General features: G+C 41.7%; 1 protein-coding gene across 1 annotated transcript; it reads right to left on the bottom strand.

Moving 5' to 3' along the window:
• Positions 1 to 1,060: 1,060 nt before the first annotated feature.
• LOC309695655 (uncharacterized protein) lies at positions 1,061 to 5,815 on the bottom strand. Its single transcript, XM_082516434.1, has one exon. The coding sequence runs from the start codon at positions 5,314 to 5,316 to the stop codon at positions 4,681 to 4,683; it is 636 nt and encodes a 211-aa protein (XP_082372560.1). The 5' UTR covers positions 5,317 to 5,815; the 3' UTR covers positions 1,061 to 4,680.
• Positions 5,816 to 17,348: the final 11,533 nt, after the last annotated feature.

The following is a 17,348-nucleotide window of genomic DNA, read 5'->3' as shown; positions in this document are numbered from 1 at the left end:
AATCTCTTCAGCCGTCTCTCTTGGCTGTATTCTCTACAGTTCTGTGTTATTCCAGCTTCACTTACTCTCCATCCAGATGTTGCTTATCCCCAACCCTCTGTCCCAGAGCCAGGATGACCAAATTCCAACCTGTCACTTACATAACACTTAACTAACAGCCAGGATAATAACTCACTCTACCACATACTAGTCTGTTCTGCTGGCTGAGCAGCCCTTGTGTAAACCCATATCCGTTGTCCTGTCTGGCTGTACTAGTACACCCAGAGTATATAAATGTCAGCTGTAAAATATTATTTTCTGAAAACCTTTAAATAACAAACATCCGTTCGCTAATAGGCTTATCTATTTTATCATTACATACACGAATACAAGAATGCACAAATATAATTTAATGTAATACACTGAAATATTATAGGCATCTATAAAATGTGGAGTAAAATTAATGATTCCAAAGCAATTTTTTGTAAATATAATAGGTTTGAATATAAATTTGCAAACTCTTAAAATTAATAAAATGTAATGGAGATTATACTAATTTCCTAATACTCAAGATAGTGAAATCTGTGTAAAACCCATACACATGCTTCTTATTAACTGAGAAGCAGTAAAATCACTGGCTTAAAGTGATATAAGACATACTTGTTTGCAATAATGAGCACTTAGAAGTGGGATATATTTGAGTAATTATGCAATTTCCCTGAACAGAGGGTTATCAAGCTTCCACTTAACTGCATAATGAGCTAAGAAAGGACTCTAATGGACAAGCAAATGGCTAAATGGCACACTCACTGGTAAGACATGCTAAATGTATTTGCTGGATGATGCTTTCACAGTTTGTTCCTTTCTGGCCTGCAGCAGTCAAAAAAGCAGTTTTCTGCTGACCTGGGCCTACACTGCTGTGAGCTACTGCAAGCTGCTGCTGCAAGGTGACCCTAATAGTTCTTAAACCTCCCACGCAACGAGAACACAGATTAAATTTAGAGATTCCATCTGAAATTTGAGCACTTTATATTAGCAGGTTCTGGGGAAGGAGGAAAAAAAGCAGCCCATTTCTGCAGCATTTGAATCATTAAGTCCATTTATTCTAATAATTCAGGCTATTTTACAAAAAAAAAACAACACCCCTATAATGCTTAAAATGAAATCATACTAGCCTTGCACAATGTGGCTCTGTGCCTCAAGTTTGTAACAGTGTCAAGAGAGCAAAAAGAAGTAGTAGCAAATTCAAGCAAAATAAGAAAACAGGGCAGAACATTCAGTATTTCACTTTCCAGCAAAAACCACAAGCCTGTTTTTCAAAAGTACATCAGTTACATCAAGGTTCAGGAGATAATTAACTTCCATTTCAGCTCAATTTTTAACACTGAGAGAAAATCAGTGGCCACAGTTAAGCATATAACATTGACTAAAATCTGATTTAACATTCATACTATAGTAGAATATACAGCTCTCAATCAGTAAAAATATCATACTGTGAATATTCGACACCTGATTTACCGGAAATGAAAAGCTTACAACATAAATATATTTATATATATATTATACCACATCACACAGTAACAAACACAAAATATTAAAAACGTTCTAAGGATGAATAGCAATCAGAAAAGTAGTTTTGGATCTGTGGTCGGCCAGCGTCTGAGTCTGTAAAGGGCTGTAAAGAGATGCAATTGTGGTAATAGTTTCCACATCTTCAAAAAGAGTTAAAATCCCTCGTATCAAAAGTTTAAGTAATTCCAGCAGTACAGAATGAACACAAGAGCATTTTTCTGTTTTGTTTTTTGCAAACCACAGGTCCAAAAAAGATACATGTACGGTAATTATTATATTGGAAGAAAAAAGATAACAAACAGCAAAAAAAAAAAAAAAAAAATAGCAATAAACATTACATTCATTCTGCAAGTGGGCCCAGAGATCTTTGGGAAACATAGTTGTTGTTATTTTCATTCATAGAAAACACAAAAGGTGCAGTCCCACAGCAGTGCATGACTAGTGTGGGTTTTTTCCTGTTCAGACAAAGATGCTTCAGGATGAGGTCTATGATGGCCATGAGTTAACCTGTTCATATATCATTACCATCGGTATAGGAACTGCCAATGCACACATACTGAATAAGGCATATTGAAAGCAATCTACAGTATAGGTCAGCTGGATGATCAGTTATAACTCAAGCTATATACATAGGACCATGAATACACGTTTAAGGCCTATGAGACCGTTTTGTTCTGCAAAGCATTTTGCTATCAACTAGCAGAGCTGAATATCGTTTGGTATATGTGCACAAGCAAGCAGTAGATAAATACCTTAGTCATGTGGAATGCTTAAATAGAGTTAGTCAACATTCAGTGATAAGGTCGGTTGCTCAGCGGTAACACTGAAGATGCCGTTTCCTTTGCTTGAAGGGGTACTCCAGTGATTCTGTAAGGTAACAAAGTTGAGGAGCTTTCTTGATAGACCTCTTTGTCTTCCAAATCAGATTTTTGAATAATCTCTCCATTTTGCATCAGTTTTCACAGTCCTAGTGGTTTTCTATTTACAAGTGAGCTAAAATTTATGTGTAAAATTCATGGAGTACCCCCTTTATATTGTGCTGAAAAGAAACTTAGACAAACAGACCATTTAAGCCTTTAAAATGAAAGTTAGAAAATACCCCAACTATTTCTCTCACTGCTTTCAATCCTATAAAATTTAAGCTTATGCTTTAGTTGTCACATCTACTTTAACATGCATCTTGTTTTTTTTGCTTGTTTTTTTTCCTCACATTGACTGCATGATTCTGAAACTGAACGCTTTACGAGTTTCTTTTGAAATTCCTTACTTTACAGAGTCACAGACTCTGTGATGCATCATCTCTGAAACATTTACAACAGGAATGCCTAAACTCACGGGATTTTGTAGAAACCTACAGAAAGCAATGACACCGTCACATGACGAGCCCTGCTCCTTTGTTCTTCAGAGAGGTCGTTTATAATAGGAGAGCAAACAAAGCACCATCAGGGATTGTGAAAACCCTTTTTTGATTCTTTTGAAAAGTAGCACACGTAGATGGAAACCAGCACGAACTCACAGCTCTATACATGCTTTTTTTCAACATATGCTGCACTGAAATTGAGTGCTTGCTTCTTTGCTATAACCTTCAAATGCCGGAAATAGATGTCCCCGGAGTACTGGCTGTGAATTCTGGACACTCAGACCTAGCTGAAGCAAGGGATTGGTGGATCAGGTGAATACAAGAGATACTTTGTCATTGTTAATCCAAAGACAAAAGAAATGGGTGGAATGAAATGAAGAACTGGGGCAAAAAAATGAGAGCAATCTATATGTAAAAATTAGGTCACCTTCTGCACATGGGACAATGCTTTGCAGTGCATTAAGGATTACAATGTAATTACAGGTTGATCGCTTAATATAACGAGACAAATATATATATTCTGGATGTTCATACACATCTCACAAATAAACCCTGAATGTGAACTACTTATCTAACTTAAGAGTGCAATCACAGGGGGAGCCGCTGCAACTCTTACAGTCACATGCAGCACCAAGACACAATCAGCAAATGGTGATGCTCTAGTTTTCTAAATGATAGATGCATGGGTGTAGCCCCAAATCATAAACCGTGTTAGCCACAAGCTTTTATCAATAGTATTTCCTCCTACGCAGGCAGTTCTAGTAGATTTTTAAATAAGTAGAATTATTAGCGCCTAAATCCTTCAGTAGATCTCTAAAGCCAAATCATAGTGTTGTAGTTACAGCTCTCTGCTGGATACATTCTGTATGTTTGCGCAAGAGGATTTAGGATAGAGAGACAACTGGTTGCTAGGTGACTGGATAAAAAGAGGCCACAGGTGGAACTCTTCCAGCCCGAATTTCTTTCCTGCTGTCTTTCCTTGTTTATGCTGCCAGAAGCAGATGCTGTGGTAGTGGACGAGTGGTCTCAGAGAAGCCAAGGCACGTTTACTTTGTAGGTAAAAGCCATCTAAGTTCTAGATTTGTTCCTTTTCTATTTTTCTGGTTCTTACATCTCCTGTTCCTGCATACTTGGTTTTACATAACACTGCAGCAATCTTTAGCTTGCTCTTTCACTGCCCTTCACTTCCCTCACAACGAGCCCGAAAACGCAGATGCTTTCATCCTTTCTTCATCTTTTTTTTTCTTAAATCAATTCACAGAGTTGTTTCTTTTCCATTTTGTGAATGGGTAAATATTACATAATTCTCATAGCCGTATAACTTAAGCCATATACACGGAAGCTCTCGGTACCTCACAGTCTAAACCTCTCCTTGCACATCACCTGAAATATGACTCATCCATGCACCACAGATAGATTCTATCTGAATCTCTCCTGTGCAACTCCAGCCTCACAACAAACTGCAAGCAGCAAACTGTGTGCGGAAAAAATAGAGAACTAATGACATCCTGTACACATTGCACTGGTACTGGCTTGATTAGTTTCCTAATCAAAAAAATTCCTCAGTAATACACTGAAAGGAAAGCTCTTTACTAGCAACTGTGATTATTGTAGGCACTCTAAAGCCCCCCGAGGACCAGCCTCAGGAAACAAGAAAAGAAAAGGTGGAAACTAGAGAGCAGCCGTGTCAATGAGTGATAGCTAAAGAACGGAAGTCTGTCTTCCCAGTTATTTAAAGCACATTTCTAAAGTTATGGATGAAATGTTAGCTATTTTAGCTTCATAGACCAGGGGAGGCACGTGCGAAGTCCAAGCATAGAGGAAAAAACGATGGTAGGCCGATGCTTCTTGAACTTCAGGCCTTTCTTGAGCCGTTGGCTGTTCTCCGCCACGTACAGCTCCCCCTGCTGGGCTGCACTTGATATCCGCGACACCAGTTCCCCGTGAAGCACCACCTCCTGCTCGGAGCGCACAAACACTTCCCTGAGCTCTTCCAGTCGCTTTTCCATCTCTCTGATGACACGTTGGCGCTCCTCTACCTCCAGGAGGCGTCGCCGAGCTGCCTCGAACTCCATGCTGGAGCTGGGGGTGACAAGTTTGGAGGAGGGGGCCGTGGCAGAGGTGGACGGGGGTTCCGAACCTGCTAGCAGAGCCCCTGTCACCCTCCGGAAGTCTCCCATGGAAATGGAGCGCCTGGTGGCTGGAGATGCAAGAGCCAGGAGAGCTGAGGCAGATCCAGAAGGTGGCATGGCTAACGGAGGAAGAGGGGGGGAAGATGATGATGATGACGATGGAGAATCCGGTGGCTCAAGATCAGGCTCTGAATCCGGGCTTTTAATGGCTTCCGTCATGTACTCAGTTGTGTCTTCATTGTGGGTTTCTGTGTTCTTTTGTCGTCTCTTCATAGCCAGTTTTTGACTCTTCCTGTGCTGCTGCTGTCCTTTTTGTCACTGTTGATGTTTTCTCCCAGTTTTCCTGTGTCAGTTGAGAGAGCAGCCGAGCAGGGAGTGCAGAGGTGTGCTGTGATGCAGCCTGGGAACGGCTCCATTCATTAATAAGAGATCTGAGCCAGGCTTGTGCCGTCTCTGCGTCTGAGTGGTTGTGCGGCATTTCATTGGCTGCTGAACTCATGAGCATGTCAGCTGATGATTGGGCAGCCTCCCGCTCTACTGCTGATGTTGGCAGGCTGTCTCGTCCTCTGCTTGACTATTTTGCTTCGTCGTCGTCATCATCATCTGGAGCACAGCTTTGATCAGCTCTGCTCACTCAAGCGAGAGATGCAGTAGTATCAGGTCGCTCTCTTTTTTTCTGCACTCTTTCACTTGCTTCCTATTCTCCTAGCCTCTCTGCTGCCATCCCTCTTACAAGCTGGTCTCTCCATTTTCCTTTTTTTCCTTTCTTGCTCGGATGGTTACCCCTAGCAACACCGCCTTGACATAAAATAGCAAAAACAGGGGGGTGGGGGTTATGTTTCAGTTTCTCCCTTCTTTTATTGCCTGCTGCTCAGTATCACTTCTCCCTCACACCCTGACGCTTGTTTTACTCATATGTGAATGTGCAGTCTTTCCAGCAAATTGCATAACTTTGTCTGTTAAATTGCTTCACCTTCATGTCTGTAAAAGATGAATTTGAGAACAAACACTTTTGTGAATTTTACCACTTATAGGTCTCCTTCAAAGATTTAATGCAGTAATTGACAGAAAACACAATGAATCACTATGATACAGCACTGAAAAGTAGTTGCTTCCTTTCTAATTTCTTCGTTTTTTGCACATTGGTTGCACGTGGATGTTTTAGATCATCAAACACATTTTAATATAATACAAAGATAACCCCAGTAAACCTCTGAGTTCAATTTCAGTGGCCGCACCCAGGCCTGATTAGTGCCAGAACTGTTGAACCAAGAAATCATGCCAGAGTCATTAACATCCATCAGTCTGAAAAGGGTTACAAAGCCATTCGTTAGGCTTTGGAGCGCCAATGAACCACAAGGAGAGTCATTATCCACAAATGGAAAAAAAAACTTGGAACAGAGTGACCAGCCTACCAAAAATATTCTGTGACCATCAACTACATCCAACAGTATCATCATGGAGATCACAAAAGAACTCTTCATTCTTTTGAACTGGAAATTATTTTTAACATTTTTATTGTGTTTATTTCTTAACTTAAATTTGTCATATCGGTCGCTTTTATCATTGTTGAGGACTTTGTAACTTTTTTTAAAGGTGCTTTATAAACACAAAGGTAAAAAAATTTAACTAGGAAAACAAAGAGAACTGAAAGCCAGCATCTAACATTCAGAGTGCCAGTGTCTTCTTATTTTTTTGTATTTAAGATAAGATAAGATAAGATAACCTTTATTAGTCCCACACGTGGGAAATTTGTTTTGTCACAGCAGGAAGTGGACAGTGCAAAAGTTATGAGGCAAAAATTAGAATACAATAAGAATAAATACAGTACACAACTGTACAGAATAGAATAAAATACTATATACAGTAGAATACAATAAAATAAATATACAATAAGATAAAAATAGAATACAAATACAAATGCTATATACAACTGAGTAAAAATACAACGATGACAGAAAGGATTATTGCACTTAGTATTATTGCACATGTGTGGATGTGTGTGTTTGTTCAGTTAAAGTCTTTATTATGGAGTCTGACAGCAGTGGGGAGGAAAGACCTGCGAAATCTCTCCGTCCCACACCGTGGGTGCCGCAGTCTCCCACTGAAGGAGCTGCTCAGTGCTGTCACAGTCTGCTGCATGGGGTGGGAGATGTTGTCCAACAGGGATGACAGCTTAGCCGCCGTTCTCCTGTCACTCACCACCTCCACTGGGTCCAGAGGGCATCCTAGAACAGAGCTGGCCCTTCGGATCAGCCTGTTCAGTCTCTTCCTGTCCCCAGCAGAGATGCTGCCGCCCCAGCAGACCACACCATAAAAGATAGCAGAAGCCACAACAGAGTCATAGAAGGTCTTCAGGAGTGGGCCCTCCACTCCAAACGACCTGAGTCTCCGCAGCAGGTACAGCCTGCTCTGCCCTTTCCTGTAGAGGGCGTCTGAGTTATGAGTCCAGTCCAGTCTATTGTTCAGATGAACACCAAGGTACCTGTAGCTGTCCACAGCCTCAATGTCCATACCTTGGATGTTCAGTGGTTGCAGTGGAGGATGCTTGTGCCTGCGGAAGTCTACCACCAGCTCCTTGGTTTTACTGGCGTTGATCTGGAGGTAGTTCAGCTGGCACCAGTCCACAAAGTCTTGGGTCAGACCTCTGTACTCCTTGTCGTCCCCATCAGTGATGAGGCCGACTATTGCAGAGTCATCAGAGAACTTCTGCAGGAAGCACTGGGTGGAATTGTGGGAGAAGTCTGCAGTGTAGATGGTGAAGAGGAACGGAGCCAGAACCGTTCCCTTTGGGGCCTCCGTACTGCAGACGACCCTGTCCGACACACAGCCCTGAGTCCTCACATACTGTGGTCGGTCGGTGAGGTAGTCCAGGATCCAGGTAGTGAGGTGATGGTCCACTCCAGAGTTCACCAGCTTGTCCTTTAGAACCGAGGGAAGAATGGTGTTGAAGGCACTGGAGAAATCAAAGAACATGATTCTCACAGTGCTTCCAGCGGTCTCCAGGTGAGCGAGGGAACGATGTAGGAGGTGAATGACGGCATCATCCGCTCCAATGCCAGGCTGGTAGGCAAACTGAAGTGGGTCCAGTGATGAGCTTATTAGGCGCCGAAGCTGAGCCAGGACCAACCGCTCCAGGGTCTTCATCAGGTGGGATGTCAGAGCCACCGGCCTGTAGCTGTTGAGGTCCTTGGGGCGTGAAGTCTTTGGCACTGGTACAACACAGGAGGTTTTCCAGAGCTGTGGGACTCTTCCCAACCTCAGGCTCAGGTTGAAGAGGTGCTCCATCACCCCACACAGTTGGTCCGCGCAGGACCTGACGACCCTCGAGCTGATGCCATCTGGACCCGCTGCCTTCTTGCCATTAATCCTCCTCAGTTCCCTCCTAACCTGGGTGGTTGAGAGAGACAGGCTGGAGCCTTGTGTTGAGTGTGTATTGGATGCTGCAGTTGGGGGTGGGGGGGAGTGAGCAGGGTGAATAGAGGAGGTGTGAAGTGTCTGAGGTGGAACAGCAGCAGTGGGGGTGGGTGAGTCTGCAGCCGATGTTGCAGACTGCCTCATGGCTGAATCAAATCTGTTGAAGAAATGATTCAGTTCATTTGCCCATCTCACATCCCTCCCAGGCAGAGAGTTCTGCTGTTTGTGGCCCGAGATGGTTCTGAGGCCTCTCCAGACTTCACCAACGTTGTTTTGTTGAAGCTGGTTCTCCATCTTCTGCCTGTAGCTCTCCTTCCCATTCCTTATCAGTCCCCTCAGCTCTCTCTGCACCCTTTTCAACTCCTCTTTGTCTCTGGATTTGAAGGCCCTCCTCTTCTGCTTGAGGACGGTTTTAATTTCTGGGGTAATCCAAGGTTTGTTGTTGGAGAAACACCGTACAGTCCTAGTAGGTACAGTGTTATCCACACAGAAGTTTATATAGTCAGTAATGCATGTAGTAAGGCTGTCGATGTCCTCTCCGTGGTCATCACAAATCACCTCCCACACAGTCGACTCAAAACAATCCTTAAGAGCCTCCTCGCTCTCCTCTGACCATCTCTGTACTGTGCGGGTGGCTGGTGGCTCCCTGCGCACTAAGGGCTCATACACAGGGACAAGGTGCACCAGGTTGTGATCAGATCTGCCCAGGGGAGGGAGAGGTGATGAACTGTATGCCTCTTCTGCACTGGCATACAGTAAGTCCAGTGTTTTATTGACTCTGGTTGGGCAGGTCACATACTGGGTGAAGGTGGGCAGTGTGGAGTCCAGTGAGGCATGATTGAAGTCCCCTGATATTATGAGAAGGGCTCTCGGTGATTGTGTTTGCAGTCTGCTGACCACAGAGTGGAGAGAGTCACAGGCTGCATCCGCGTTGGCCGAGGGGGGGACATACGCTGTTATCGCGATAACATGCGAGAACTCCCGGGGCAGGTAGTACGGACGCATGCTAACGGCTAACAGCTCAATGTCTCTGCTGCAGAGTTGCTCTTTAAACTAAACTATTGCTGCAGTGTTGTAATCCTCATTTTAAACACGTCATTCTTATTAAATTCATATTAAACAAATATGTAGGACTGCTTTCTTCCATTTGTGGCTGTGGCTACAATGTAGCTTGCCATCACCAGTGTGTGAATGTGTGCGTGAATGGGTGGATGACTGGATATGTAAAGCGCTTTGGGGTCCTTAGGGACTAGTAAAGCGCTATATAAATACAGGCCATTTACCATTTTTGTGCAATATCTTAAAAATTAGAAATATCCTCTCTCAGAGTAACGCTGAAAAACTAGTTCATCCATTTAATACTTCCAGGCTGGACTACTGTAATTCATTATTATCAGGATGTCCTAAAAAGCCTTCAGCTAATCCAAAATGCTGCAGCAAGAGTACTGACAGGGACTATCTATCGCGCCTCCCTGAGCCTGGTTCTGCCGGAGGTTTCTTTCTGTCAAAAGGGAGTTTTTCCTTCCCACTGTTGCCAAAGCGCTTGCTCATAGGGGGTCATATGATTGTTGGGTTTTTCTCTGCAGGTATTATCGTAGGGTCTACCTTACAATATAAAGCGCCTCGATGCAGTTGTGATTTGGTGCTGTATAAATAAAATTGAATTGAACATCAATTCTGCAAACCGAGCACATTGAATTGGATTGAATTGAACTTTCTACACGTTTCACCTTTTTACTGCAATGCAGCAACATTAAATACTGAAAAATACTCTCATGTTTCCGAGCTGTATTGTATGTAAACTAATGACTAGTCTAACCATTTTAGTCAGTATGATCTGGTTACATCATCGTGATAGAGTACCCTGACTTTTCACCCCGTCTTGCTGTGATCCCTAGTGCACACCCTCTCTGTCTAGACAAGTATTGACTGCTTCATCCTGTGGTTGCAAGTGATATGATCAGTGTATATGTAAAGTAAGACACAGGGTGAGTTCACTCAAACACACCTGAAAGGACACGCATACTTAGACAGTTTGAAAGGGTAACACTGCTGCATTCAGAGCCTTACAGTAAGAAGTGATGCTTTAAATAACTGCCCTCTGCTAGATTGAATCAACAACTGAAGCTTTTAGCAGGTCAGAGGTTGACTTGTATTTCTGCGAGCATCTACGTGCATGCATATTTCAGTGTTCATTCTGCTCTTTGCTTTTATCTGAGGATTGACAATGCATTAGCAGTAACACCAACTGCTCTCTTCCTGCTCTTAGCTTTACTCATCTCCAGAGAGAAGACAGAGCAGGATCCAACACAGAAAATTACACAGATAATGAAGCAAACAAGAAGCGAGAGTGGAGGCAGGATTATAAGTGCTTATAGGAAGATTAAATGCCAAAAAACCCCAAAGATGCTCTTCAGGCTTTTATCCTGCTATTTAAAAAAAGATCTGAAACAACAACATGACAGAGATTGCAGTTCTGAAGAAGACATTGTGATTTTCGGGAAGAGATGAAAGGGCTGAGAGAAATTTAAAGGCTCAGGATAAAACTTTGTTATTATGGAAATGTTGCATGGTGTTAAAGTGTCTACATGAAACACCATATGGAGCTAATACATGCTTTACAATTTCTTTTAGATATACATAAAAGAAATATATATACAATAAGCACGATGGCTTGTGTGAGTAAATCCTTTAGGGATCAAGGGAAAGATTCCTCAGTGGAGTTTTCTTATTTTTTCTCCAACATGATTTCCATTTTTGGAAGACTCTACTGGTTGTGTAACATTCCACAGTTAAAAACCACTCACTCCACTCCAATCCCGAATGTCGAATACACAGCTGTACGCGCGCTTTGCCATCATCACTGGCGAACAATTTGACTGGCAAGACGGGGCCTGTCTGAAAAGAAGAGGAAGCTTCTTTTTTTTTTTTTTTAAAAAAAGCCTCATGTACTCACACATTTTTCACACTCAGAAAAACAAGTCATTCTGTCACAGAATATACAGAATTAATTGAGTCTAAGTGCAAAATCCTTCTCAGAAACAATTATCTTTCACCCCATTTCACCAATGTCTCTCCTCTACCCGCGAAACTAAAATTGTGATTAACGTCCGTTCTCAATCTCTGTTCCAGATTACTTTAATCTGTGTGCTGTGTTTGTATTTGATGCGTGCACGTGTGAGGAGTTAGAGGATCTGTGTGCCTTCTGATTGCTGAATCTATTTGGGTCAAATTAACTAGTATTAGAATTGTATAACAGTATTGTGAGCTTCTTTTTGCGGTTTGTCTTAAGGACAAGTTATCTGTAGTGGGGTATGTAGCAGTATGGATCCTAAGGATATGGAAAATATTATAAGGCAAAAATGTTGGATATGGTTATACATGGAACACAGATTTGAAGTACTGGATTCTCAGTTTTATTTATTTTTATATTTAACTACTGTAATGGTGACTCTTAGGTCTCTACAACTGCAGTAGTGGTGGTTAGTTCCTTTATAGCTGGAGCACTCATTGTCACAGACATTATTGGACACTTTATTAGGTACACCTGTTCAGCTGCTTGTTAAAACAAATATCGAATCTACTAATTGGCAGCAATTGAATGCATTTAGGCATGTAGACATAATCAAGATGACCTGCTGAGGTTCAAACTGAGCAGCCATGGCATGGTTGTTGTTGTCAGTAATTCAAATAACTACTCGTTACAGCCAAGGAAAGCAAAAGAGTATTTTGGGAGATTAAATAGGTTGCAGCAGAAGAACACACCAAGTGCTGAGGCTGCAGTTTGCACAAGCTCACTAAAACTGGACAACAGAATATAGAAAGAAAAAAGTCTTACTCCCAATTTCTGCTGCGAAACTTGGATGGTAAATGGCCTGTATTTATATAGCGCTTTACTAGTCCCTAAGGACCCCTAAGCGCTTTACATATCCAGTCATCCACCCATTCACACACACATTCACACACTGGTGATGGCAAGCTACATTGTAGCCACAGCCACCCTGGGGCGCACTGACAGAGGTGAGGCTGCCGGACACTGGCGCCACCGGGCCCTCTGACCACCACCAGTAGGCAGTGGGTGAAGTGTCTTGCCCAAGGACACAACGACCGAGACTGTCCAAGCCGGGGCTCGAACCGGCAACCTTCCGATTACAAGGCGAACTCCCAACTCTTGAGCCACGATCGCCCGGCTCAAGGGTTAGATTTGACATGACCATGTCCATTCCTTTATGATGAAAGTGTACGCATCATTTACCCATCATAATATACCAAATCATAAAACTCAAGTCATTTCAGATTGGCTCCTTGAACATGTACTCAATCACTGTACTTCTGTTATTGATAAGTCACTGAGACGAGACATACCGCCATCGTTCCACACCAACACATTTGTGTTTTTATCTATATGTGGAGGTAAGAACTAATTATAAATGTGGTTATTTTGTTGCAATAAAATTTTAAATTCACGCTGGAGGCTGCTGTGTAGGATAGAAAAGACAAGATTAAGATTCAATAATAGATTTTGTATTTATTTTAACAGAACCTCTGGAGATGCTCGAAGCAGCACTTCACAACCAACTCACATCAGACAGAATAAAACAAAAACACAGCCAGAAAGACATCCAAAAATAGCGAGGAATTTCACCTAAAATATTCATCCATACAGAGTGTCCTCTTTTACAGCTCAGATCAGACAAGAATGCACCATCACATACACCCACAGACACTTCCACTGTTGTAAAAACCCAGGAAAATTCAGCATCTAAGAAGAGCCACTCCAGCTGACAGCTGCTGTAAACTAAGGAGACAGGATGGGGATAAAAAACAGCACCACTTTATTCTCTACTGAGATGGGAAACAGATGATGGTTTTCTGTTTTTTTGTAATCAATATCAGTGACTTCTTTCTGCTGCCGCAGGCTGAGTCAGTCAGTCTGTCTGTGTGTGCGTGTGCGTGTGTGTAAGTGTAAAAGAGCAGGAAGTCATTCGTCGCAGTGTGACTTACTGGTAAGATGACGTCAAACACAGACCAGTGGGAATATATCACACTATGTATGTGTGTCTGTAAATAAATAGCTGCATTTGTCTCTGACATGATGGTGCACACCGTGTCAGCATAAATCATCCTCCCCCACAACCGCTGAGCAGCAGTGGCTGTTATGTAAGTGATTGCATCTGTGCATACAGAAGCAGGTAACATCAAGTACAACCATGAGGCGATACTAAGAGCTGATACTAATAAAGCTGAATCTGCCATATTGCTGAAGGAGGGAAAGCTGGGACACGACAGTTAAAATGCTACAAGCAAGAGCAGATGGAGAGAGGCTGCAGAAGAAAGTCGTTCACACACTGATATTGTCTCCAAGCGAATGCATAAATATGAATCACAATATTTAATGTGGCTTTAATTTGGTCTACCAACTGATGCTTTTCATCACAGGGAAAAAGTGACAGCAGCAGTTTTAAACATGAGGTTTGAATAATTAAACATAGTGGAATAATAAAAAAAATAAAGAAGTACAGTATTCATGTTGACAAGCCTTGACCTTTGCCTCAATCCATCTACTTATGCAGGCATGGATTGATTTAACCTATGTTTGTATGTTTGCACTTTATCTCCCTCCAGTGACCATCTGTGGAAATACACCAGGCTTTGGTCTGCTGAGACAGGAAGTGAAGGTCATTAAAGGCACACATCAATGCACCAACCCAGCCCAATCGAGTCAAGTTTTTCACAAGCAGGGACAACATCCTTAATTAGATTCACAACAATCAAGCAGATGGTGACAGAGGGAAGAAAGAACCCCTTTGAACAGGAAGAGCCATTGGCAGAAAAATGCTCAGAGAGTGGGGAGCAGCCATTTGTCATAGTCACTCGGGGTATGAGGATAAAGAGAAGAGGGGGAAAAGGCCGCGAGGGCCGGTGTCCTGCAGGTTTTAGATGTGTTCTTTATCCAGCACAGCTGATTTAAATGGCTAAATTACCTCCTCAACATATCTTGAAGTTCTCCAGAAACCTGGAAATGAACTAATTATTTGATTCAGGTGTGTTGACCTAGCATATCTAAAACCTCTAGGACACCAGCCCTCGAGGCCTGGAGTTAGACACCCCTGGCTATTCAATTTTATTTGTAAGGCGCACCAATCACATCAGTCTCCTCAATGTGCTTTATATGGTAAGCAATGTTCCCTCTAATTTTTCATGTGTCTGAGCGAACACACAAACACTGACCCACGTTAACATATGGACTGAACATACACACACCCACAATGGACAACTGTACCCTCAAACACACAATAATAACATGGACTGAACCACCACTCACAACCACTAGCACTTTATATAGCCTCTGTAGAAACTATCTACACCCTCACTTATCTTAACTGCACTACTGTATAGCTCTGTGTAAATAATCATTCTGTACATTCGATAATCTTTAATTCTACAACTGTTTACAACTTCCATAGTTCACATTTCTGTATAGCTGTATATCTCAGATTTCTGTAAAGTTATTTATTTCATATTCTGTATAGTTTTTCATATTTATATCCTGTTCATAGCCTGTACATAGCTTGTACTCACTACAGCCTGTACATACTTATAGTTATAGCATATTCACAACATACTTCATACCGTGTACATTATAACATACCATAATAGACCCATTTCTGTAATATACTTACATATCTATACTATTGCTAATATATATTGTAATATATCTATATCACTAAAGCACTTCTGGATGGATGCAAACTGCATTTCGTTGCCCTGTACCTGTGCATGTGCAATGACAATAAAGTTGAATTCTATTCTATTCTATTCTAAACTCCCTGAGCGGTCCCTTGGACCTCTGTGAGCAACAGCAGACGTGTGCACTGTGGTCACGCCAGCATCGAATCCATCCAAGTCACATGGTTTATTAAAATAATCCAATTACAGCATTTACATTTATGTTAGACTACTTTTAATTAACTGCTTTAGCCCACTTACAATGAAAACTTTAAAAAATCTTCTTCATGACCTGTGTATGTTAACACTATTGGAAGTAAAAATATCTTGAGCTCCAAATTTGAAAACACAACTTTTTTTCTTTTCTTTTTTAAAAATAAATAAATAAATAAATAAATAAAGCTCTGACTTGTATTATGAGTCTGTGGTCTGGGAGAGAGTCCTGTAACTCTGTCTGCAAAATACAGTAAATAATGACCAATGTTGGGCAGTTAATTATATCATTACGTCTTCAAAAAGGTAACTGAGTTATGCAAACAACAAAGTTTTTTGCAGCTGTTTGCCTAAAAATGCAGCCAAGTTTTTTTTAAATAAACATTTCAAACTATTTACAGAACAATCAGCTGTTCTGCATCAAATTTGATGCCATGTAAATTATTTGTGCCACTCCAAAAATAATTTATGTCCACTATGAGATAAAAGAGAACAACAGCCTGACAACAGCAGATTTATCACTCCTGTAACATTCAGTAGTCGCCTCATTGTTCTGACACACACAAAAAAACTATTGACTACACTACACACCAACTACACAAGATTTGCGCTGAACATCGCAAATATCTCACATCTCAAAACACTGCCGTCACTCCTAAAACTTCCCCCTTCCTAAACAACTAAATGCCATGTTGCCATATCATTTTTTGATTGGTCGACATGGTAGATTTTTCCACCAATAGGAAAGGGTGGGGTTTTCTTTGGGTTTTGGGCACAGGCGGAGAGTGCTTTCGAAACATTGCATTTTTTTTTTTATCATAACTCTGGTTTTACACAATTTAAAAACTGGTATAAAGTCCACACTTTTCCCGTCAATTGTTCCGTCTGTCCTGCTCACGTCTCCAATGGTTGTACACATTGTCATTAACGTGGCTTCACTCCACATCAGCCACGCCGCTTTGCTAAAACACCGGTGTCGGCACATAAGGACGCTGTCATAGCCTGTCAACAACGTTGATTAGCTGCATATATACGAATGTGAATCGCATCATTGGCTGGACTATGGGATAAAGTGGCATCGTTCTAATCCCATACGGGAGCAGCCAGTCACTTACTGACTAACACTGCAAAACAGAATTATTAAAGTATTAATTTTAATTTCAATTCAGGTTAGATTTTTTTTTCCTGTGCGCAGAGACCGTGCCAGCCGTGCGCAATTGCGCACGCGCGCAGCTTAGAGGGAACGTTGATTGGTATCTATAACATTAGAAAGAACCCCCCAACAATCACATAACCCCCTGTGAATAAGCACGTGATGACAATGAAAACTCCCTTTTAACAGGAAGAAACCTCTGGCAGAGCAAGGCTCATGGAAGGTCCGGCCGTCTAGCGCGACCAGATGGGGGTGAGGGAAATGAGAAAGGAACAGAGGGAGACAGGACAAAAGGCGAACTATAGGAGAGAGTCAGACTTTAATAGTTACTAATAATTAAATGCAAAATGGTGGATAAACACACAGTGTGGAAAGAGATCAGTGAAGAGGAAACACTCAGTGCATCATGGGAGCCCCCCGGCACACATTATGAGAGAGATGACATTTTAATTGGGTGCAGTTTTCTTGTGTAAACAACTGGGGAGTGAGAAGACGGGAGTGGAGAAGTACTCAGTGTAAGGAAGTCAGCAGCCTGAGCCAACAGCAGCATAACCAAGTGATGGGTCCAGCACCAATACTTGTTTGTGGATGAAAAACAGCTACTCACAAAAAACTGTATGCATAAAGAATTATTAGTTATAAGAAGTACTACTGCTCTTACAGTATTATGTGTTCTTTGTAGGTTTCAAAATGTGATATTTTTTCATATTTCTATATCTGGGAATTGTGTTTTTTTTATACACTTGAATGTCACTTGAAGTTAAAAAAAAAAACAATAAAGCAAGACAGACAC

This window comes from Aulonocara stuartgranti (genome assembly GCF_965226115.1).
Source record: "Aulonocara stuartgranti genome assembly, chromosome: 19".
NCBI classification, from domain to species: Eukaryota; Metazoa; Chordata; class Actinopteri; order Cichliformes; family Cichlidae; genus Aulonocara; species Aulonocara stuartgranti.
This window is presented reverse-complemented; position numbering and strand designations above follow the sequence as displayed.

Bases quoted from the DNA above. Each gene is read 5' to 3' on its own strand.
- LOC309695655 (XM_082516434.1), bottom strand. From the start codon at position 5,316: ATGAAGAGACGACAAAAGAACACAGAAACCCACAATGAAGACACAACT.